At 36.3% G+C, this 23,860-nt stretch overlaps 1 protein-coding gene, 1 long non-coding RNA gene and 1 pseudogene across 18 annotated transcripts in view; 2 read left to right on the plus strand and 1 right to left on the minus strand.

Annotated features, from left to right (window-relative positions):
• The window catches only part of LOC144309457 (outer dynein arm-docking complex subunit 2-like), a 271,308-nt gene that overhangs the window by 141,950 nt on the left and 105,498 nt on the right, over positions 1-23,860 (plus strand). Inside the window, exon 22 of one of the 17 annotated variants that reach the window (XM_077890523.1) lies at positions 22,875-22,942. The exons of 15 other annotated variants lie outside the window; for them this stretch is intronic. In XM_077890523.1, the coding sequence (XP_077746649.1) occupies positions 22,875-22,910 (36 nt within the window). In that variant the 3' untranslated portion in view covers positions 22,911-22,942. Of the gene's footprint in view, positions 1-6,764; positions 7,931-22,874; positions 22,943-23,860 lie in introns of those variants that run through there. One more of the 17 variants, XM_077890525.1, reaches the window with a different exon arrangement.
• LOC144309462 (uncharacterized) overlaps positions 1-23,860 on the minus strand; it is a 186,917-nt gene that overhangs the window by 35,750 nt on the left and 127,307 nt on the right. The window lies entirely within an intron of this gene.
• LOC144309465 (serine/threonine-protein phosphatase PP1-gamma catalytic subunit pseudogene) lies at positions 14,844-19,854 on the plus strand (annotated as a pseudogene).

A 23,860-nucleotide genomic window follows, 5' to 3' on the forward strand; every position in this document is an offset into this window, starting at 1 on the left:
CAGTTCTACATAGTGCTGTTATGTGTAAATTATGTCCTTTATTCTCATGGATTTTAATTACAAATTTGCCTATTTACAAATTTGCCTATTTATCTTATTATCTGTAATAAGACATTCTGTAAGAGACACACCAGTATTTTCATTTTCATCATTCCTGCCCAGGATTTCTGTCCTGAATATCTGACTATTCTAGCAACCTAAACTGAACCACACTCAAACTAAACACAACCCATCATGCTTGTCTTTTAGCCCCTGGCCCCAAGTCCTACATTGGATCCAAGCCTCCATAAAGAGCTCCTACTTTTCCATTTCTATTGAATCTTCCCTGCGCATTATCTATTCCTACCACTTTAGTGTCTTTGAATTTTTCTCAAGGAAACCTCAGCCCCCATCTTATCACTCCTGAGGAAAGAGCAGATGCATGATCTCTGCTTGTTCACTACTCTTTAAAAAAAAATTCATTTATTTATTAATGAGAGACACAGAGAGAAGAAAGAGACATAGGCAGAGGGAGAAGCAGGCTCCATGCAGGGACCCCAATGTGGGACTCAATCCCAGAACCCTGGGATCACCCCCCGATCAGAAGGCAGATGCTCAACCACTAAGCCACCCAGGCATCCCTGCTTGTTCACTACTCTTACCAAGAACTACACTCCTCTGTATGCACTATCATTTAGGCAACACAAACATTTGAAGAATTTTAAATAAGGATGTGATGTGAGCAGATTGGTTAATTAGAAAATATGAGTAGGTGATTAATTAGGCTTGTGCAGTGGTTCGGGTGAAAATAATTAGAATCTGACCTGACACAGTGGCAGTGTGGGCAAAGAGAAGAGTCAGTACAGAAATAATTGCAGGGGCACTTGGGTGGTTCAAGTGGTTGAGCATCTTTTGATTCCAGCTCAAGTTATGATCTCAGAGTTGTGAGATCAACCATGCTGGGCATGGAGCCTGCCTAAGATTCTCTCACTATCTCCTTCTACCTCTCCCCTACTCTCTTTCTCTAAAAAAAAAAAAAAAAGAAAGAAAAAGAAAAAGAAAGAATTGCAAAGTAGAATCAGATATTGGTGTGTGATTGGTATTGGCTATGCAAAGGTGATCAAGAGAGAGTTTGAGTTTTTGTTTTTGTATTTTAACTTTGACAACTAAGAAATGGTAACTTTACAAAACATGAGAAGACCATGATTTCAGGCAAAGATGGTGGATTTGCAAGGCTCTTGTTTTTTTGAAAAATCCTATTTTCTATGATGAGAAGGTAAATGAGTATTGTATGGTCTCTCTCCTTCATCTTTATAGAACAAAACTTATCTTCCCAAGGTAGAAGGATACCTCAGGGATAGAGTATGAAAGAGGTCATGTGCTCAGAAATGCAAAAAGAAGAAAGCACATTCATAATATTGAAAAATCGTATCTTATTGTGTATACAGATCCCAATCTATGGTTTAAGATAGCTCAATCTAATGGAAATTTCTGTGATTATGGAAATGTACTCTTCAAATATGGTAACCATTAAGCCCCCTGTGGCTATTGAGCCCTTGAAATATGACTAGTATGAATGAGGAATTGAATTTTTAATTATATTAAGTTTTATGTTAATTAAATTATTTAAATTAAATTTAAGTAGCCATATGCAGCTAGTGGCTGTTGTTTTGGGAAACCCAAGTCTAAGATATGCAAATAATGGTGGGTTGTCTTTTAAGGCACCCCTGCAAAGAGCTGTAAACCTGAAGTTTTACATAACATAGGTTACATCCTCACTCTGTAAAATTTAGGATGTAAATAAAAACAAGGAGTTTTATGAGTTTTCTCCTACAAGTAAAAAGTGTTTTTTTAATTAAAAATAAAAGCAAAGGAAAAAAATTACCTGTAATCTCAGTACTTGGGGATAACCATGATTAAGAGTTAGATTGGAGTTTTTCCCTTAAAAATGAATTGTGAATACCTCTCTTATTCTCTCTATATCTTTCCACACCCTGTCTAGTTTCCTTAGCTGTATAGTATTTTGTTGTATGGCCATTTCATAATTTATTTACGCATTTAAATTTCCAGTGTTAAAGGAGAATGAAGTTAGTGAAACAAAAATTTTAATTTGAGCTATTCTAAAAACATGTAAAAAAATGAAACTGGACCACTTTCTTACACCATATACAAAAACAAATTCAAAATGGATGAAAGACCTAAATGTGAGATAGAAAATCATAGTAATCTCTCTGACATCAGCTGTAGCAACATTTTTCTAGATATGTCTCCTAAGGCAAGGAAAATAAAAACAAAAATAAACTTTTGGGACTATATCAAAATAAAAATTTTCTGCACAGCAAAGGAAAAATCAACAAAAATAAAAGGCAATCTATTAAATAGGAGCAGATATTTGCAAATTATATAACTTATAAAGGTTTAGTATACAAAATGTATAAAAAAATGATACAACTCAATACCCTCCAAAACAGTAATCCAGTTTAAAAATGGACAGAAGACATGGACATTTTTCCAAGACACAGATGACCAATAGACATGTGGAAAGATGCTCCATATTACTCATCATCAGGGAAATGCAAACCAAAACTACAATAAGATATAACCTCATACCTGTTGGATGGCTAACATTAAAAGCATAAGAAACAACAGGTATTGGTCAGGATGTGAAGAAAAAGGAACCCTCTTACACTGTTGGTGGGAATGAAAACTGCAGCCACTGTGTAAAACTGGAAAATATTTTTCCTCAAAAAATTAAAAATACAACTCCTTTATAATCCAGTAATTACAATACTGGTATTTATCCAAAAAATACAAAAACACTAATTCAAAGGGATACATGCACCCCTATGTTTATAGCAGAATTATTTACAATAGCTAAACTATTAGAAATAGCCCAAGTATCCATTGATGAGTGGATAAAGAAGATGTGGTACACACACACACACACACACACACACACACATATATATATATATATACTGGACTATTACTCAGCCATGAAAAAGAATAAAACCTTGCCATTTGTAATAACATGTATGGAGCTAGAGAGTATCATGCTAAGTGAAATAAGTCAGTCAGAGAAAGGCAAATACCATATGATTTTACTCATATGTGGAATTTAAGCAATAAATGAGCTTAAATAAAGGAGAAAAGAGAGAGACCGAGACAGACTAAGAAACAGATTCTTAACTATAGAATACAAACTGATAGTTACCAGAAGGAAGATGGGTGGAGAGGATAGAGGAAATAGAGGATTAGGATTAAAGAATATACTTACCATGATGAAAAAAATAAATAAAATGATACGATGGGGATTAAGGAATACACTTGCTATGATGAACACTTGGTGTTGTATGGAAGTACCTAATATCACTGTGTTTTGAAACTAATATTACACTATGTTAACAAACTGGAATTTAAATAAAAACTTAAAATGATAAGAAAAATAAGCAGATGATAACCAAAAAAAGAGGAAGTGTGGTCCCACATATTAATTTGGCCAGAGATTTTCTTCTTTAGTTAACACGGTCATTCCCAGGTATGTGTCCTTCTAGGACTCTCAACTCTTCATCCAGATTTGTGTTGTAAAGCAGATTCCATGGTACTTACCTCTTTTCACACTAGATTGTCATTTTACTGTTTTCACCATAATTAATTTTATGTATGTAACCTATAGCTTTTTGCATATAGCATCTCAATTAACTGCACAATTATTTTTGCTTCTGAGGAAAGTAAGTTGTCAGATTATTTAAACACTTGCTGAAGATCACATAACTAGAATGGTAACTGAGCGTATGATATGACCCAGTTCTAACCCCATATCCTGTGCTATGGTTCTACCACAAAACAGCTGCCACCCACATCAACAAACAAGTTTCTACAGTTTTCTTTTCATTTTGAAGCTTTTTCTGGACAGTTCCTTTGTGAAGAAAAGCCCTATTGCTCCAGAAAATATGGGATTTCTTAAAGTCTTAGGGCTCTTTTAAGCTTTGAGAACCTCAAAAATGTAAATGCTACAAGCTTTAAAAAAATATCATTTAGTGTGCCACTTTGAGAGAATATTTCAAATATTTCAAATCTTCGATTTGTCATACAATGGGGTACCACTGTGTTGATAATGGGGGGCTGTGCATGTGCGGGATCAGACATTATGGGAAACCTCAGTACCTTCTGCTCAATTTTGCTATCAACCAAAAACTGCTCTAAATGACAGAGTATGTTTAAAAAAAAGAAGCTTTAAAAATCATTTAGAATTGTCATTATTTAACTCTCTTTGACACTTGTTCAGTTTGGGAAACTTTAAAATTTTACCTTCAGTGTTTTGTTTCCAACAGTATTTGCCATCCTCAATGAGAGACTAAAAAACTAAAATTTAAAAAGAAACAACCACATGCTTTTCAAAATTCACAAAATTAAATGAAAATGAAATGCATATAATTGAATTTTCAAATTTTGAACCATTTATACTCTGAAGTAATTACAGTGTAAACCACACAAAGACATTTGGGTCTTGCTGTATTTATTTTAGTAAGCTTTCAACAATGTTTTTATAGTTTATTGAGTAATCCTTTTTCACACTAAACCTAATTAATAATTCAAATCCATGAATTGTTGGGCTCTTTGTTTTTTCAATTCTTTTACCAAAAATTAATCACAAATCAGGAATAGAAAAGATTTGGTTTTGGTTTTGATTCCATTTTCAACCTAGGACATAGTAACTTGAGGGATGAATAATTTTTTATTCCTATTTCATCCACATATTATACCTAAGGAGATACAGCATCTTCCATCACTTCCATTGGCTTTAAGTAAGTGTGAAAGATAGCTCTCAAATATATAACGATGCCTGAGAGGAACATGTTGTAGTATTAATAATTAGTAAATGGACTGGATTTATACTTCTTAAGCACTTACATTTAAATTTTCATTTTGCCTTAAAGAGTTTTGTGACAATACACGAATACAGTAAAGTAGAAGTTAAAATCATATTATATTAATATAATTAATATTATATTAGAAGTCAGCAGTGATTTCATTTAATCTCTGGGCAAATCAGATAACTTCATTAATTCAGCAACATTATTTCGCACTGTTTGCCAAACCCTCTGTAGGTACACATTACATTTTGTATGCCTTTTTTAAATAATCTTAACATAAATGCATAACATTTATGCAGTTGTTTCCAGTGTTAAAATACAGAATGAGGTTAAACAAAATAGTTGAGACTTTCTAGAATGTTCTTTCACTTAGAGAAAGTAAAGTTACCTTTGACCTAATGGTAGAGATACAAACATAGTAGCTCAGGGAAATGTTTTATAATTGACATTGCATCATAGGTTAAAGGGCAATGTTTTCCTTGGTGGTATGTAAATATAATTGCACATTTTACAATCAACTGCCTTTTGGATTAGCTGAAATAATATGGATAAAGATACTTGTAAATGTCTGTATGCATGGAGACAGGTTATGTGTACTGGAACTCTTCTGGGGCCTCATGTTTTATTGAACATCACCATCCAAAATTTATCCTACTCAATTATATTCAATTTAGCATTTTCTTTTTTCTTATATTTTATTTATTTATTCATGAGAGACACACAGAGAGGCAGAGACATAGGTAGAGGGAGAAGCAGGCCCCCTGTGGGGAGCCTGATGTGGGATTCCATCCCAGGACCCTGGGATCATGACCTGAGCCAAAGGCAGGTGCTCAACCACTGAACCACCCAGGTGCCCTCAATTTAGCATTTTCAAGTAGCAGTTTGGATATTCTGTTGTTTTTACTTGAATTAAAATAGTTTTCTAATGAGATTATAAATTCTGAAGGAGAGTAGAGGCAGGAAACATTTTCTGACTATGCAGGGCTTCCAGCTTGCAGTAAAATTAAGGAACTAGAAGATATCTTGCCAGATACTTTGGTCTGTTCTTCCCTCCTCCTCCCCACCCCAGCCCCATTCAAGTAAGTTAATGACTCAACTTTCTAGGAAAGATTGTGTTTTATTTTCTAAGAAAGAATTTCCACATAAGATGCTTTGCAAGTCATTTAAGCTTATTAACTTATGAATGATAGGATTTAGCACCATTTTGAAATAAAGAATTTCTTTGTCTGGATTAAGAACACTGACAGAAATGCTGCAGAAATCAGCTGTCAAATATAGCTAAGAGCAACATAAATGGGAAGAAAGCATAAGCCAAGCCTTCAGACAGCTTATGCTATGTCAGGGTCCCTACCACGTCTGTCAGGCATCATGAAGCCTAAGCACACTATGTTTGAGTCCATGTGGAGTGGATATGGTGAAATGTCAACTGTTCAAAACAGATGTTATCCACTTTTTATATTTTTAACACCAGGTGTATTAGAACACATTTTCAGACCTGTAAAGGAAATGAGATGTGAAAATCAGTTCTAGTGAATGCATTGCATCTTTTCTTGCAAAGGAATATTTAAAGCGACATATCAGTGAATGAGCTAGGCAGCAAAGTACTAAGGTACTGACTTGGGGGATCCTTGAGACAAATAAAGATTCATAATCTGATTTTGTACTGCAGCTGCATTATAGTTGTTAGAGACATAAAACAAATGGAATGTGACATCTTCATAGTAAGGAGGATTGACACTCGCACCACTAGACCTCAATTAGAAAACATAACATTTTCCTTCATTTTTGAGAAAGTCGGTAATAGTTTTTGATAGCTTCTCAGTGGTAAAGAAAATATGGTACATGAAAGAGGTATGTTTTGCAAGCTTAATAATTCTTTGTTTCTTCTTTATATGACCGGAAAATCAGAATGTGAAATACGAACCTGTTTTATGTCATATATAAAACTTGGAAGAATATCCAAGACAGAAAATAAGCATTGTTCATCAGTTCTTGATAGACTGAAGAACAGAAAGCTGAACTGAAATAACCACAAAAAATTCACTGCATATTTTTCTAAGTCATTTTATTTAACAGCGTACCATTGTAAGGTGAGAGTTTTTTTGTGTGTTAGGCTTGAGGAAAATTTCTTGTTTTTTTTCCAATTAAGCTTGCTGAAAAGGATAGAGATCCTCATGACCTCTATAGTGAAGTTATTTAGTAAATTTCATGAGCCCTAAGTATGGTTGCAGACAATTAAAGTACTGTGTAAAAAGTCTGAGAGATTTGTAAATAGAAGTGAAAAGCCATTCCTTTCAAGCTGCATGATCAAACACATTTTTGGGAGAAAAACAGTGGTTGAACAGGTGTTCAGTATTACAAACTTGTGATGCAACAGCTGGGTCTGGCAAAAATCCATGTATTAAATTCTTTGTTCTTAAGAAGCAAAACTCTGCTGCAGAGCGTCAACTCAAATTTGTGATACAGAAACTCATATAAAGAATATATAATTGGTACATTGCTTCTAATTATTTTCTTGTCTTTCACCAACATTTATGAGAACCATTTTCTTTCTTAAAACATTGTTGCATTTTTATGTTATTTCTTTTTTTGTATATTTTTATTGCAGTTTGATTTGCTAACAAATAGTATAATACCCAGTGCTCATCCCGCCAAATGCCCTCCTCAGTGCCCATCACCCAGTCACCCCAACCCCCTGCCCACCTCCCCTTCCACTACCCCTTGTTCGTTTCCCAGAGTTAGGAGTCTCTCATGTTTTGTCACCCTCACAGATATTTCCCACTCATTTCCTCTCCTTTCTCCTATAATCCCTTTCACTATTTTTTATATCCCCCGAATGAGTGAAACCATATAATGTTTGTCCTTCTCTGATTGACTTACTTCACTCGGCATAATACCCTCCAATTCCATCCACATCGAAGTAAATGGTGGGTATTTGTCGTTTCTAATGGCTGAGTAATATTCCATTGTATACATAGACCACAGCTTCTTTATCCATTCATCTTTCGATGGACACCAAGGCTCCTTCCACAGTTTGGCAAGATAGTATTTGATTTTCTTAATTCTGTTTCTTTTCGTTAATTTTTAAAAAGTTTTTAATAAGAAAAAGTGGAAGTTCAGATATGTTCATTTGCCTTTTTATCAGGCTAATTTGTATTAAAGTGTTATATTATAGCCATCATTTTTGAATTAGATAGGAAACAGGTATTCTCATTTTTAGAATAACTATTCTGCATGTATTGTAACCCACTTGTAGAATTAGGAAGAATACTCCAAATAAGTAATATATCCATGAGATCATTTGGCTTTGTCACTTCCCTAAACTTGATTTTGCTAGCTGTTTAGAAAATAATGTCTGGTTCTGAATTTTGATCTTAGAGGAAAATAATCGCTAGTAATTTCAAACCCAGTGGCCTAAGGAGCTCCTCCAAACAGAGTAGCTTATCAGAGACATTTGTGAATGATTCCCCAAAAGGGAAGAGAAAAAGTTACTTTCTGTGAGGTTGGAATACACGTTTAGGCAATTTTAGCCAGGAATGTCAAGCACTGAGTGTGGATGAGGCCAGCTTCCTGACTGCAGGTGTGACGGAACACAGCTGATCAAACAGCACAGGAATCTGACATCACACTGTTTACCTTCAGCTGTCCAATGACCCATGCCCAATCAGGAAGCCAAAGAGAAGCTAGAGAAGGCATGTGTAGTGGTGTAGTTTCATACTAAGACTACTGCCATAAACATGGTTTATGAGCTTTGATTTGGTCATGTTTGGACTGTCAAATGTATAGCTGTCCAATGGTGCGCCTAACAGGCTACACAGTTTCGTCTTGTTTTAAATCTGAAAGCTCCTTAAAATGGGATCCATGTTTGTGTTCTGCCTATTTGGGGTCTGCTCTCATTTTAAAGTCACCAAACAGTTTGAAGTATACTCATCTGGCTCCCAGTTCCCCAAATCCTAAAAGATTAAAGTGAATTGTCTTACAAATATTTTTTTTTCCGTATGCCACATTTTCAAGTGGTGGATTCATGAAGGACCAAAACAATAGTGAGGGTGTTAAACGGCTTATCTTCAGACTGCAGCTGGAAGGACCACCCCATCTAAGGTCAAATCTGTGGCTTTCACCTACATTCCTCCCCTGCTCTGGGGCTGCTCTCCCCTACCATGTACTTCTCAGACGCTACCTCCAAAAAGGGCTGCCGTGTAGGTTGCTAGTGTAGGAGGGGATGGAATTGACAGAGGTGTAATATACAGAATGGAAAGTTACAACCAAAGGTATAGCCTATTTTTAAAAAATTTAAATTTTAGTTAACATGTAGTGTAGTATTGGTTTCTAGAGTAGAATTCAGTGGTGCATCACTTACATACAACACCCAGTGCTCATCACAACATGTGCCCTCTTTAATACCCATCACCCATCTAGCACATCCCCACTCTCCTCCAACAGACATCTCACTGATGTTCCTAGTCACAAAGTTACACCACTCTGTTTCTCTAGACACACATATTTACACAAGAAGTAGCCATACACAGTAGTTAGTAGTGTTTTCCTGCCTCCTTTCATGAATGTGGAAGCCCCTGTGTACCCTTGTTTTTAAGAAGTGAAATGGATTTGGGTCCCATGCTTGGAATACTTTTATTATCCTACTTCTAGACCTAAACTCAGCCTGCTCAAACTTTAGCTTCATTGGATTATTTTCTTCTAGGTTTTTTTTTAAATTTATTTTTTATTGGTGTTCAATTTGCCAACATATAGAATAACACCCAGTGCGTCTAGGTTTTTATAGTTCAGGTCTTACATTAGGACCTTAATCCATTCCAAATTATTATTTTTTAATATAGAAAAGGTAAGGGTCCAACTTAATTCTTTTTGCATGTGGAATCCAGTTTTCACAACACTATTTGTTGAAGAACTGTCCTTTCCCCATTGAATGGTCTTGGCAGCCTTGTCAAAAATCATTCCACCACATAGCCAAGGGTTTATATCTGAGTTTCTTATCCTATTCCCTTGGTCTACATGTTTGTTCATATGTCAGTACCACACTCTTTTAATTACCATAGCTTTGTTGTAAGTTTTGAAATCAGGAAGTCTAAGGAGTCCAACTTTTTCTTTTTCAAGATCATTTTGGCAGTTCAGGGTCTCTGGAGATTCCATATAGATTTTAGGATGAATTAATTTATTTTGGCAAGAAAAAGTATTGGGATGTTGATACATTCATTACATTGAATCTGTAGATCACTACGGGTAGCACTGCCATCTTAACAATATTAAATCTTTCAATCTATGAACACAAGATATCTTTCCATTTATTTGTATCTAATTTCTTTACCAATCTTTTATAGTTTCCAGTGTACAAAGCTAAAAATTCATTCCTAAGTATTTTATTCTTTTAGATGCTATTCTAATTGGCACTGTTTTCTAAATTTCCATTTCACATTGTTCATTGTTAATGTATAGTGCAAACACAACTAATTTTTGCATATTGATTTTGTAACCTACAATGTTGCTGAATTCAGTTACTAGTTCTACCAGTTTATTACAGAATTTAGGGCTTTCTACATATAGGATCATGTCATTTGTGAATAGAGATTATTTTTTTCTTCCTTTCCAATTTAGATCTTAAAATTTCTTTTTCTTGGGGTGCCTGTGTGGTACAGTGGTTAAACGACTTGGTTTTGGCTCAGGTCATGATCTCAGGAGCATGAGATCAAACCCCTTGTGAGGCTCTATGTTCAGCATGGAGTCTACTAGAGATTCTCTCCCTTTCTCTGCTCCTTCCCCACTCACACACTCTCTCTTACTCTCTTTCTCTCAAATAAATAAATCTTTTAAAAAAATAAAATTTCTTTTTCTTTTGGACTTCCTAAGTACTATGTCAAATAGAAGTGATAAAAACAGGCATACTTGTGTTGCTCTTGACCTTGGAGGGAAATTTTTCAGTCTTTTCATCATTGATCATGATAGGAGCTGTGAGTTTTTCCTATCTGGCTTTCTTTATGTTGAAATAATTTCCTTCTATTCCTAGTTTGTTGACTTAAAAAAAAAAATCATGTAAGGGTATTTGATTTCGTTTAAATGCTTCCTGTGCAGAAATTGACATGTTCTTATGGATTTTTACTTTCATTCTCTTAATGTGGTATATTACACTTACTGATTTTCTTATGTTGAACCATCCATACACTTTAGGAGTAAATCCTATTTTGTCATGGTGTATAATCCTGTTGAATTTGGCTTGTCAGCACTTTGTCAAGAATTTAGCATCAATATTCACAAACAGTACTGGTCTATGGTTTTCTTTTTGTATAGTGTCTGTCTAGCTGTGGTATCAGAATCATAAACTGAGGTTGAGAATATTAGCTCTTTAATTCTTTGGAAGACTTTCAGGAAGATTATTGTTAATTCTTCTTTAAATGTTTGGTGAAATTCACCAGTAACACCATCTAGTCCTGGGCTTTAACTTGTCATGAGCTTTTTGATTGCTGTTTCAATTCCCTAATTATAGATATATTGATTTTCTATTTCTTCATAATCCAGTCTTATTAGATTATGTGTTTCTAGAAATTTGTTCATGTCATCTAAGTTATTCAACTTGTTTGCATACAACCATGCATAATATTCCTTTTTGATCTTTTTTATTTCTTTAGAATTGGTTGTTATGTCCCTTCTTTTATTTCTGATCTAAATTACTGGAGTCTTATCTCTTTTTTTTCTTGGTCAATCTAGCTAACAATTGGTCAATTTTACCGATCTTTTTCAATAGCCAACTTTTGGTTTCATTTATATTCTCTATTGTTTTGCTATTTTTTTTCCCTCTAGGAAATAGATGGAAATAGGAAATAGAAAATAGTTTCTCCTTTAACCCATTGGTTATTTAAAAGTGTGTTATTTAATTTCCACATATTTGTGAATTTTCCAGTTTTCCTTCAGGTGTTTATTTCTGTTTTCATTCAATTATTGTGTTTGGAAAAGACACTTTGTATGATTCCAGTCTTTGAAAAAAATTTAGACTGGTTTTGTGGCCTAAAATCCTTAGTCTGGACATTTAGTCCTGTTTGTGGCCTAAAATATTTAGTCTTGGACAATGTTCAGTCTTTTCATCATTGATCATGATATGAGCTGTGAGTTTTTCAATGTTCCAAGACTAAATGTTTGGAAATAATCTCTCTGTCCCTTTCTCTCTTTTTTTCTACTGTGACTCTCATAATGCCTATGTTGATCTCTCTCTCTCTCTCTCTCTCTGGCTCTCTCTCTCCCCTTTGCTGCTTAGAATCAGTAACTTCAAATGACCTGTCTTCAAGTTCACTGATACTTTATTTTGCCTGGTTGAGTCTCTTTTTTATCTCTAGTGAAATTTTCAATTTAGCTATTGTACTTTTCAATTCCAGAATTTCTATTTGGTTCCTTTTTTTTTTTTCATTATATCTCTTTGTTCATATTCTCATTTTGTTCCTATGTCATTTTCCTTATTTCCTTTAATTCTTTGTATTTTCCTTTAGCTTTGGGATACTTAAGACAATTGTTTTAAAGCCTTCCTGATACATTTGTTCCTTCGGAGATGGTTTCTGAGGATATATTTTGTTCCTTTGAATGAGCTGTGTTGCCTTGTTTCTTGGTATGTGTTGTGATCTTTTAAGCGGGCATATGAAAATACAGCCACCTTTCCTAGTTTTTCCACATTGGAAAAGTGGAAAGTTAGTTAACAAGATCCTGTCATTTCTATTGGAATCAGCCCAGGGTGAAGCTATAAGGTCTTTAGAGGTCTTTTCTGGGCATGTGTTCTATCTGGGCCTGTGTGTATCCTTTTTAAAAACTTCCCTGTGATTATGGCTGTGTTTAAATATCTTAATTTATCGGGATCCCTGGGTGGCGCAGCGGTTTGGCGCCTGCCTTTGGCCCAGGTCGCGATCCTGGAGACCCGGGATCGAATCCCACGTCAGGCTCCCGGTGCATGGAGCCTGCTTCTCCCTCTGCCTGTGTCTCTGCCTCTCTCTCTCTCTCTCTCTCTCTCTCTCTCTCTCTCTGTGACTATCATAAATAAATAAAAATTTAAAAAAAAAAATAAATAAATATCTTAATTTATCAAAGAGTCTCACTCCAGCTTCTCTTTGGGGGCATAGATGTTTTATTATATTCCTCTGTTTGTAATCTCTTGCCCCCAGGTATCTGTGAATCTAAAGTCCCCCACACCACAATGCCTGCCACTGCCTTCCATAGTTTTTGCCACCTCAGGTCCAAACTCTGCCACAATTTCTTGTCTGAGCTCTGAGTGAGGTGAGATAGAAACCAGTCTCTCTGAGGTAGCCCATAGGCAGGCCAGAGTGTTGCAGATAATTTCCAAGGTAAGGAACTGGGAGTTGATCTGCTTCCTCCTGTGTCATTGCCTGGAAGAGGGTGGGACAAGAGAAAGAAAAAAATGCCAGGAAATTTCCTGAAGTTTTTATTGTGACTTTTTCTTACTTCTTTGCTATAGATCTCTGAACTGGTTTCCAGAGCTCCTATACAGTTTATATTAGTTAGTCTGTGGTAGTTTATCCTACTTGGAATTCATTAAGATACATGAATATATAGGTTAAAGTTTTTCATCAGATTCGAGAAGTGATTGCCATTATTTCTTCAAATATTCTTTTGGGGATCCCTGGGTGGCGCAGCGGTTTGGCACCTGCCTTTGGCCCAGGGCGCGATCCTGGAGACCCGGGATCGAATCCCACGTCGGGCTCCCGGTGCATGGAGCCTGCTTCTCCCTCTGCCTGTGTCTCTGCGCCTCTCTCTCTCTCTGTGACTATCATAAATAAATAAAAATTTAAAAAAAAAATTCTTTTGGCCCCTTGTGTCTCTCCTCTTCTTCCAAAACTCCCATATATGTAGAATGGTATGCTTGATGCTGTTTTATAGATCTCTGATGATGTGTTCATTTTTCTTCATTTTCTTTTGTTTCTGAAGACTGGATAGTCTGATTGGCCTATCAGATTCATTGGGTCTCAATAAATCAAGTTCATTGAGTCTCTCTTTTACATGCTGAAATCTGCTATTGGTCCCATGAAGTGAATTCCAATTCAATTACTGTACTTTTCAACTGAAGAATTTCTAATGATTCCTTTTTTTTAAAGAGTATATTTATTTATTCATGAGAGACAGACAGAGAGAGAGAGAGAGAGAGAGGCAGAGGGAGAAACAGGCTCCATGCAGGGAGCCCGATGTGGGACTTGATCCCAGGTCTCCAGGATCACACCCTGGGCTGAAGGCGGCGCTAAACAGGTGAGCCACCTGGGCTGCCCTCTAATGATTCTTTTTTATATGTAATTTCAATCCCTTTATTAATATTCTCTACTTCCTGAGATACGGTCTCAAATTTAGTTGTTTAGGCATGGTTTCCTTTAGTTCCTGGAACTTATTTTTAATAGCTGATTTAAAGCCTTTATTAAATCCAAGATGGTACGGGCTTCCTTAGGGTCCAGTTTTATTGACTGATTTCTTTCTTTGGTTATATTTTGTGGTAAACATTCCCCTTTCTTTGTATGTCTCATAATTTTTTTTGGAAAGAACTTAGTATTTTAAATAATACAATGTAGAAACTCTGGAAATCAGATTTCCTCCTTCTCAGGGGTTGTATTTTTGCTATGTGTTGCTGTTTTTGCTTTTGTTTCTTTGTTAGTTACTTTCTTGTACTAATTCTATAATGTCTATTCTTTGTCAGTATGGCCACTGAGATTTCTGCTCAGTTACTGAGCAAATGAATTACTGGTCAGCAAATGAGTTAACAGAAATTTCCTTAAATTCTTTTCACCAGTAGGTTTCTCATCCTTAATGAGGTGTTCTGTGTATACTTTATGGCACACATTGAACACTCCAACAGTTTGCAACTTTCCCCTTTATTTCTGCTTGTGTAGAGCCTCAAAGTCAGCCAGAGATGAGCATTTAGGGCCATCTCAGGTATTTTCTGACCATACACATGCCCTTCACTTATATGTGGCATTTCAGATCCCCACAAAAATGTTGGAGTTTTTCAAAGCCCTCTATGGACATCCCATTTTTAAAATTTTCCTTTTTAATTATGTTTGGGCCAGCCTCTCATTTGTCCGAACTGATGAACTGATATTACCATATCAAACAGGTTTTATGTTAAATAATTGCCACTGATAGTTTTTATGACACGCCTTGAGAATAGGGCTTTCCTTAATGAATAAGCCCTGAGGTAAAGACAAAGCTTTGGAGCTTTTCTTAGAACTTGCCATTAAAGACAACCTACAGAATGGGAGAAGATATTTGCAAACGACATATCAGATAAAGGGCTAGTTTCCAAGATCTATAAAGAACTTATTAAACTCAACACCAAAGAAACAAACAATCCAATCATGAAATGGGCAAAAGACATGAACAGAAATCTCACAGAGGAAGACATAGACATGACCAACATGCGTATGAGAAAATGCTCTGCATCACTTGCCATCAGGGAAATACAAATCAAAACCACAATGAGATACCACCTCACACCAGCGAGAATGGGGCAAATTAACAAGGCAGGAAACAACAAATGTTGGAGAGGATGCGGAGAAAAGGGAACCCTCTTACACTGTTGGTGGGAATGTGAACTGGTGCAGCCACTCTGGAAAACTGTGTGGAGGTTCCTCAAACAGTTAAAAATATACCTGCCCTACGACCCAGCAATTGCACTGTTGGGGATTTACCCCAAAGATACAAATGCAATGAAACGCCGGGACACCTGCACCCCGATGTTTCTAGCAGCAATGGCCACGATAGCCAAACTGTGGAAGGAGCCTCGGTGTCCAACGAAAGATGAATGGATAAAGAAGATGTGGTCTATGTATACAATGGAATATTCTTCAGCTATTAGAAATGACAAATACCCACCATTTGCTTCAACGTGGATGGAACTGGAGGGTATTATGCTGAGTGAAGTAAGTCAATCAGAGAAGGACAAACATTATATGTTCTCATTCATTTGGGGAATATAAATAATAGTGAAAGGGAATATAAGGGAAGGGAAAAGAAATGTGCGGGAAATATCAGAAAGGGAGACAGAACGTAAAGACTGCTAACTCTGGGAAACGAACTAGGGGTGGTAGAAGGGGAGAAGGGTGGGGGGTGGGAGTGAATGGGTGACGGGCACTGGGGGTTATTCTGTATGTTAGTAAATTGAACACCAATAAAAAATAAATTAAAAAAAAAAGTCAAATCACAAGTGTTCTGTTGGGATAGAGCTTTAGGCGGAGCTCCAAACACATTCTTCTCCTCCTATGGTTGCTAGGCTACAGGTATTCTCAGATAACATAGTTTCTAGCTACTATCAAGCTGGGGAGAGGGAGGTGGGAATAGGGAAAGTTTTTAAATGCCACAAAACTTATTGTTCTTACTGAGATCAAGCCATTTTTCTTGCATAAACATGCTGAATTATGAACTTTTCATTATATTCTAGAGTTCTAAAGAAATTACTTTTGCCAATTTTTGCTACTGTTCTCATTCTTATAGAAGATTCCAGAAGCACCCTCCCTCATCTATTCTTTTACTATTATTATTATTAATTATTATTATTATTATTATTATTTTATTTATGATAGTCACAGAGAGAGAGAGAGAGGCAGAGACACAGGCAGAGGGAGAAGCAGGCTCCATGCACCAGGAGCCCGACGTGGGATTCGATCCCGGGTCTCCAGGATCGCACCCTGGGCCAAAGGCAGGCGCTAAACCGCTGCGCCACCAAGGGATCCCTCCCTCATCTATTCTTAAACTAAATGTGGGCATTTCAGATCATCATCCATGTACTGACTTTGTAATAGCAACACAGTCTGAATTGTGCACATCAGTCATTCTCTATTCTAGATGCACATTGCCTTCAGAGCTTTAAAAAATATATTCTCATGCAAGAGCCCCATCCCCATTCTATGTATTGAGACTATGGCCTAGGCATTCATATTTCTAAAAAAAAAAAAATGACTCCAGGGGGCACCTGGGTGACTCAGTTAAGTGTCTGACTCTAGATTTCAGCTCAAGTCATGATTCTCAGAGTTCTGGGATCAGGCTCCATGCTCAGCAGGGAGTCTGCTTGAGATTCTCTCTCTCTGCCCCCCACTTCTTCCACCACATGTGTATGCTCTCTTTCTCTCTTTTTCTAAAATAAATAAATCTTCAAAAAAAATCACTCCAGATGATTATAATATGAAACCAAATTATTTTTTTTATTTTTATTTTTTAGATTTTATTTATTAATTCATGAGAGACACAGAGAGAGAGAAAGAGAGAGGCAGAGACACAGGCAGAGGGAGAAGCAGTCTCCATACAAAGAGCCCGACATGGGACTCCATCCCGGGTCTCCAAGATCATGCCCTGGGCTGAAGCAAAACCGCTGAGCCACCCGGGCTGCCCTGCCTGAAACCAAATTATTTATTTTGAATTCCACAACATAAAATAGTATCTTAACATTTATGAGGCTCCTAATTTGCCAAATGAATGAATACATGAATGAAAGTGATTTTAATAAAATAAACAAATTTATTATCTAATTATACTCAAGGACATATTTTTTTGACAACTCATTCCCATTTGGCTCTTAAAACAGGACTGACATGTAGTAAAAATGTTGCTACTTGAGTTATATATATTGAATATATTCATAAGGGTGAATGACATGTGGAATAAAATAAATTTCATGTGCTTATTCCTTAAGTTGGTATTTTGTTGTGCCAACTATTGGTAACATATACATTCTCAAAATATTAGAAAAATAACACTAGTAACAGCTATTATATGCCAGGCACCTTGTTATATGCTTTATATGTATCCTTTTAACAACCTTCAGGAGGTAAATACTAGCTCCATTTCATAGATGATGAAACTGAAGTGAAGTTATGTAACTTGCTCAAGGCTTTATAACTAATAGTGATGAAACTTAGATGTGCCCCCCATGTGTTCTCATTATACGACTTACACTCTTAAACCAGTAGTTTTCAAACTTTGGTATATATTGGAGTCATCTAGAGATATGTATGGTTGCTGACACCCACCACCATACACTTAGATTTAATTGGTATGAGGTCCAGCTTGAGCTTAGAGAAAGTTAAAAATTCCCCCTTGGAATTCTAATGTGAAACACAGTTTGAGAACTACTGCCTCAAAAAAATATTTTTTTCTACCTCTAAGAATGCTTAGATAAATTACTTACCTCAAAATATCCAGATGGTTCCCTTGGTTTTTCTAAGTTTTACATAGAAATACATTTTTACAAAGTGAAATTTACATCTAAAAGCTTCTCTCTTTTATATGAAAATTGCTCAGTCCATTTTATGCAATAAAAGGAAGCTGGAAATCCCATAAATGCAGGATGTGGGAGTACTGGCTGTATAATAATTCACTTAGAAATGATACAGGGATTTTGGCTGACAAAGCTTAATGTGAACAAATAGGGCAATGTAACTGCTGAAATAGTAGGTGTGATTGGCCACACTAGCAGAAATACTATATCTATTTCACAGAAGATAGGAATTCCTATGCACTCTCCTCTAGTCAGACCACATCTGACCATGTTGTGTTAAACGCTGGGTGTGTTTTAAGAGAAACTTTGATAAAAAAGAGAGAGGAGACCCATGAAAGTCATTTCATGTGAAAATTAAAGGTACACATCACAGAAGATAAGGTAGACAAGATATCTGGCTTCAAATATTAGAAGACCATTCATGAAAATGTAGATTAGTTGCCATTAGTATGTTATTTTTCAGGTTGGTTATGAGTTAAATAGACTCTTATCTATCAAACTGAGATATTAACCACATATTTACAGAAAAAATGTGATGTAATAGACCAAACAAGTAAACCTTTTGAAAACGGTCTCTCCATAAATGAGAGACTCTTGGTTTTTTTAAATAGTATTTCATGTAGTTAAACTTTTTTTTTTTTCCTGTCAAGATTATGGTTTCAAGTGTCATTCTTAGTGTGGTCCTTGCAACTCACTGTTCAGAGGCATCTGACTGGATTTTAACCTGAAGTTGCTTGACAACTGTGTGTTATTGAGTACAAGTGGGAAGAAGTTGTAAATATATCTAATATTGCTTCTCATGGTTCCGGTGAGGAGAGAAGGAGGAAGCAGAGAGCGGGGCAGTTAGGGGGGATAAACTCAACGTCAACAGCATCATCCAATGGCTGCAGGAAGTGAGAGGGTCCAAGCCTGGTAAGAAAGTCCAGCTACAGGAGAATGAAATCCGAGGACTGTGCGTAAAGTCCTGAGAGATCCTTCTCGGTCAGCCTATCCTACTAGGCCTTGAAGCGCCACTCACAATAGTGGTGATATCCACGGGCAAGACTATGATTTGCTTCAACTTTCCCACCAGAAAGCAACGGTGCCTTGGGGACAGGGGAAGCAGTCATCGGAGACTACCTGCCCCTCACTGGCTTACAAAATCAAATATCTTGAGAATTCTTTCTTCTCAGAGGAAAACATGAGTGTGCCAGCATCAATAGAATTTATGGATTTTATGATGAATACTGCTTTAACTGTTTACCGATACCAGCCATCGTGGATGAGAAGATACTCTGCTGTCACAGAGGTTTATCACCAGATCTTTGATCTATGGAGCAGATTCGGCAAATTACGTGACCAACTGATGTACCAGATCAGGGTCTTTGTAATCTTTTCTGGTCTGACCCCCTTAAAGATGTCTTAGGCTGAGATGAAAATGACAGAGGAGTGTCCTTCACATTTGGTGTAGAAGTGGTTGCAAAATTTCTCCATAAGCATGATTTGGATCTTCTATGTAGAGCCCATCAGGTGGTTGAAGATGGATATGAATTTCTTGCAAAGACGCAGTTGGTCACTCTGTTTCCTGAACCCAATTATTTTGGAGACTTTGACAATGCAGGTGCCATGATGAGTGTGGTTGAGACTCTATTGAGTTCTTTTCATATTTTAAAGCCTGCAGAGAAAAAGAAGCCAAATGCCACGTGACCTATAACACCTCCAAGGGGTATGATCACAAAGCAAGCAAAGAAATAGATGTCATTAAAAAAAAAAAAAAAAAAAAAAAGAAATAGATGTCATTCTGACACTGCCTAGTTGGGACTTGTAACATAGAGCATATAACTTTCATTTTTAAAACTGTAATGTATATTGGTCAGCTTGCTCAAATAGTGTTTAGGGGGCCCCCTCTTCCATTTTTTGAGTTAATGAATGGTATTTGCTGGTTATAACAGCAAATGAAAGACTCTCCACTCCCAAGAAAAAAAGGTTTTTTTTTTTTTTTTTTTTAAGATTTTATTTATTTATTCATGAGAATACACAGAGAGGAGAGAGAGAGAGGCAGAGACACAGGCAGAGGGAGAAGCAGGCTCCATGCACCGAGAGCCCGACGTGGGATTCGATCCCGGGTCTCCAGGATCGCGCCCTGGGCCAAAGGCAGGCGCCAAACCGCTGCGCCACCCAGGGATCCCAAGTTTTGTTTTTTTAATTCTGTATTCCTTTTGCAAACAACTTTAATGATGGTGTTAAAGTTGTACAACCCAGAACATTTTATCCTAAGGGGTAAGTGTACAATTGATCTTTTTAAAATTCAGTTCAATCCATGAATAATGTAAATGCTCATTTTCTTTAGGATATAGAGAGCCCTAGGGTGCTCAATCTGTACATGTTTTTGTCATGAAGTGCATACTGTTTATACAAACCACTGTGAATATATATATATATATATATTTAGTTTTGTTTCAAAGGGATTGCTTTTTTTCTCTCATTGTCTTATCATGTACAAAATATTTTTTATAGTTATCAATATTAGGATTAACTCAGCCTTGCCAGCATCACTGGTATGATGTATATTTAATTAAAGTACACTTTCCCTTACCATATATTCAAAATGACAATTAAAGCCATTATTTAAAAATATATATATCTAATATTAAAAATTAAATGCATATATATGCACACATATATTTATATAATAGCTATTTTATGATAATTTGACTTACATTTGTTCAGCTTTTTGTACTAATTATATGCTTTTTTCAAAGTCATCATTTAAGAATGTCATTTAATTAACTCTCTAAGCCTCTGAATAGGATACACAATGGTTTCTCACAATTTAGACCTCCTTATTAATATAATAATGTATCTAAAACAGAATCAACACAGGACATAGGAAGATATCACAGAAAACTGTGATATTTAAGAAAATTATCATAAATTAGGCTTGGGAAGTAGAGAAAATCAAAACCATTAAATTTGTTCTTTTTTTGTGTGTGTGATTTAATTTGATAGAGCTACCCTCAAAGTACAATGCATTTTCAGCCATGCAAATCTACACTCTGAGGAGTGAATCAATTATTTTACCTGAAATTAATTTACTTTTACTTCAGTTTAGAATGAAAAGAAAAGGTAATAACTGATATCCTCACCTTGATTTTTGAAGAACTGCATTTGAAAGTTGAAGGTAGTTCTAAATCAGTAAATTTTTTTTAGCTGTTGGACTTGTTAACTCCTAGAAACAGAACAAGGATCTTACTGTGTGACAGAGCGACACAAACAGCCTGTTCTCCTTGTGTATATATGTTGTATTTAAAATTTTTAAAGCATTTGATGTAATGAATATACTTTTAGGACAAGATTTGCCTGTTCAGTTTTGGTTTCTCTGACATGCTGTTCTAATGTGAAAGTAGCATTTTTGGAATTTTTTATATGCAATGTGCTATTTTTAAATCTTTTTCAAATACTGTATTATGCATTGTATGGTTTCTGTATGGCATAAAACAGTATTTTTATAGCCCTTCTGGTTAAAAATTTTTGTTCTTAAGTCATGTTATGCTTGCCTTGTATGTGCTTTAAAGTTGCATTATGTATATCTCACCTCATCAGAAAACTGCCAGTTCTTTTCGCTGGAGGCAAGAGAAGGAATTTCATACCCATTAGTATAATTGCTCTATGCCCAAACATCCAATTTTCTGTTTTATTCATTAATCTGTAAATAACACCTTAATATTTTCCTATTAGTTGAATTTTAACCAAAAGTATTTTGTTACTTTACATTTTTCGTCCTATTTTGTGTATTTGACTTAACTTCGGTTAATTTGAACTTGACACTTTTTCCTGCTTGATTACACATTCAAGCTTTAATAGCATTATAAAGGTGTTTCATATTCTCTCTTTCAATTACTGTTTTGTTTGTCTTATGGACTGTCATTGGCAAAGTAGCTTCATCTCTTTGGAATTTTTAATCCTCTAAATTGTGAAGACTCTTCTCACTGTTTATAACTAGGTCTAATCTGGTAGATATAATTGTTGGCATTTTCTGGTCTAAGCACACAGCGTATAGCAGAAATGAGAAATCAGGAAACATAAAGTGGATTTTTAGTTTTGTCACTAACTATTCATGAACCTTGACCCTTCCCATCTTATAAAAGGGGGGGAGGTGTATCATGCCTCCCAAAGGCAGAGCTGTGAGGATCAAAGGAGATAGCTTTGTGGAAATCCTTTGTAAACTGCAAAAAGCTAGACTGTTTTCATTGTTATTACTATTATTATTCTAATTGGGGGTTTTTGCATGACAGATGAAAATGTGAATTGTGCACAACCAATATCACACCAGTGGCGAGTTGGCAAGGCCTAGTTTTTAAGATATGTGAGAAGGTGGAAAATGTGTTAAATTTGCCCAGTTGTTTAGCATTAGTGAAAGACAGTTTTGGCAGAATAATTACTTTTTCCATTCTCAAATATACTGTCTCCCTTTCCATAGAAACTATGTGAGTCAAGATGTCGTATGTTTAGAATCTTTAAACCTAAAAGGGAAAAAGAGAGAGAGAGAGAGAGAGAGAGAGAAATCTCACCTTCCAAGCAAATAAACAAACTTTGGCAGGACCTGTAGGCTTGAGTCTAACATTTCACTGTCCCACAGATTGTAAACATTATAAGACCTTGGTGAGCCATGCCCATGATCTCATTGAGATTTTGGCTCCCTCTATCTCATACCATGCACCTTAGGAAGTTCTTGGAGCAGAAGCAGATGTGATCACTTTTGTTATTTCTTCCAGTATGGCCCCAGCGCTGTGACTCACTGTCTCTACTGATAAAGCAGCAAGACAACCAGGAAGACTGTGAGGTTGAATTGGTCTTACCCACTTAGATTACTTTTACATAGTTATACTATCAATACATAATTAATGGTCTTTGCTTTTTAGTATTTGTGACTGTGGCTAAGTATCCTAAAGTCATAGTTCCCTCATTATTTTTATTTTTTTCACAATTCGTCAAACATTTATTGGAAGTCTCCTGTGTGAGGGGCACCTGAGTGGCTCAGGCCTTTGGCTCAGGTCATGCCCTGGGGTCCTGGGATCAAGTTCCACATCAGATTCCCCCAGGGAGCCTGCTTCTCCCTCTGCCTCTCTCTCTCTCTCTCTCTCTCTCTCTCTCTCTCTCTGTCTTTCATGAATAAATAAATAATTTTCTTAAAAGAAAGTCTACTCTGTGACAGACATTAGACCACATTCCAAATGAGAAACAAAGAACAAGACCAGACAGCTCTGTTCTTAAAGAGCTCACAAATAACGGGGAAAGGACCCATTAGAAAATCATTACAAGGGATCCCTGGGTGGCGCAGCGGTTTGGCGCCTGCCTTTGGCCCAGGGCACGATCCTGGAGACCCGGAATCGAATCCCACGTCGGGCTCCCGGTGCATGGAGCCTGCTTCTCCCTCTGCCTGTGTCTCTGCCTCTCTCTCTCTCTCTCTCTGTGACTATCATAAATAAATAAAAATTAAAAAAAAAAAAAAAGAAAATCATTACAATAGAATGAAAACTGTTGCTACAAATGCCATTGGTTTTAAATGGCCAAAGTGGATTTTAGGCCTGGTTGATTCCAGGCTCTGTCATTCTCAATATGACCTGTGATGATTATTATAAACAGGAAAACTTCCAGAGGATTCCTGGGTGACATTATCTCAGAACTCACTGATCATAACTGGGCCATATCTAGCCCAGCCCTAAACAAATAATGGTCAAGGGAATGAGACTTCCATGAT

This window comes from Canis aureus, unplaced genomic scaffold, assembly GCF_053574225.1.
Source record: "Canis aureus isolate CA01 unplaced genomic scaffold, VMU_Caureus_v.1.0 NW_027326411.1_RagTag, whole genome shotgun sequence".
Lineage (NCBI taxonomy): Eukaryota > Metazoa > Chordata > Mammalia > Carnivora > Canidae > Canis > Canis aureus.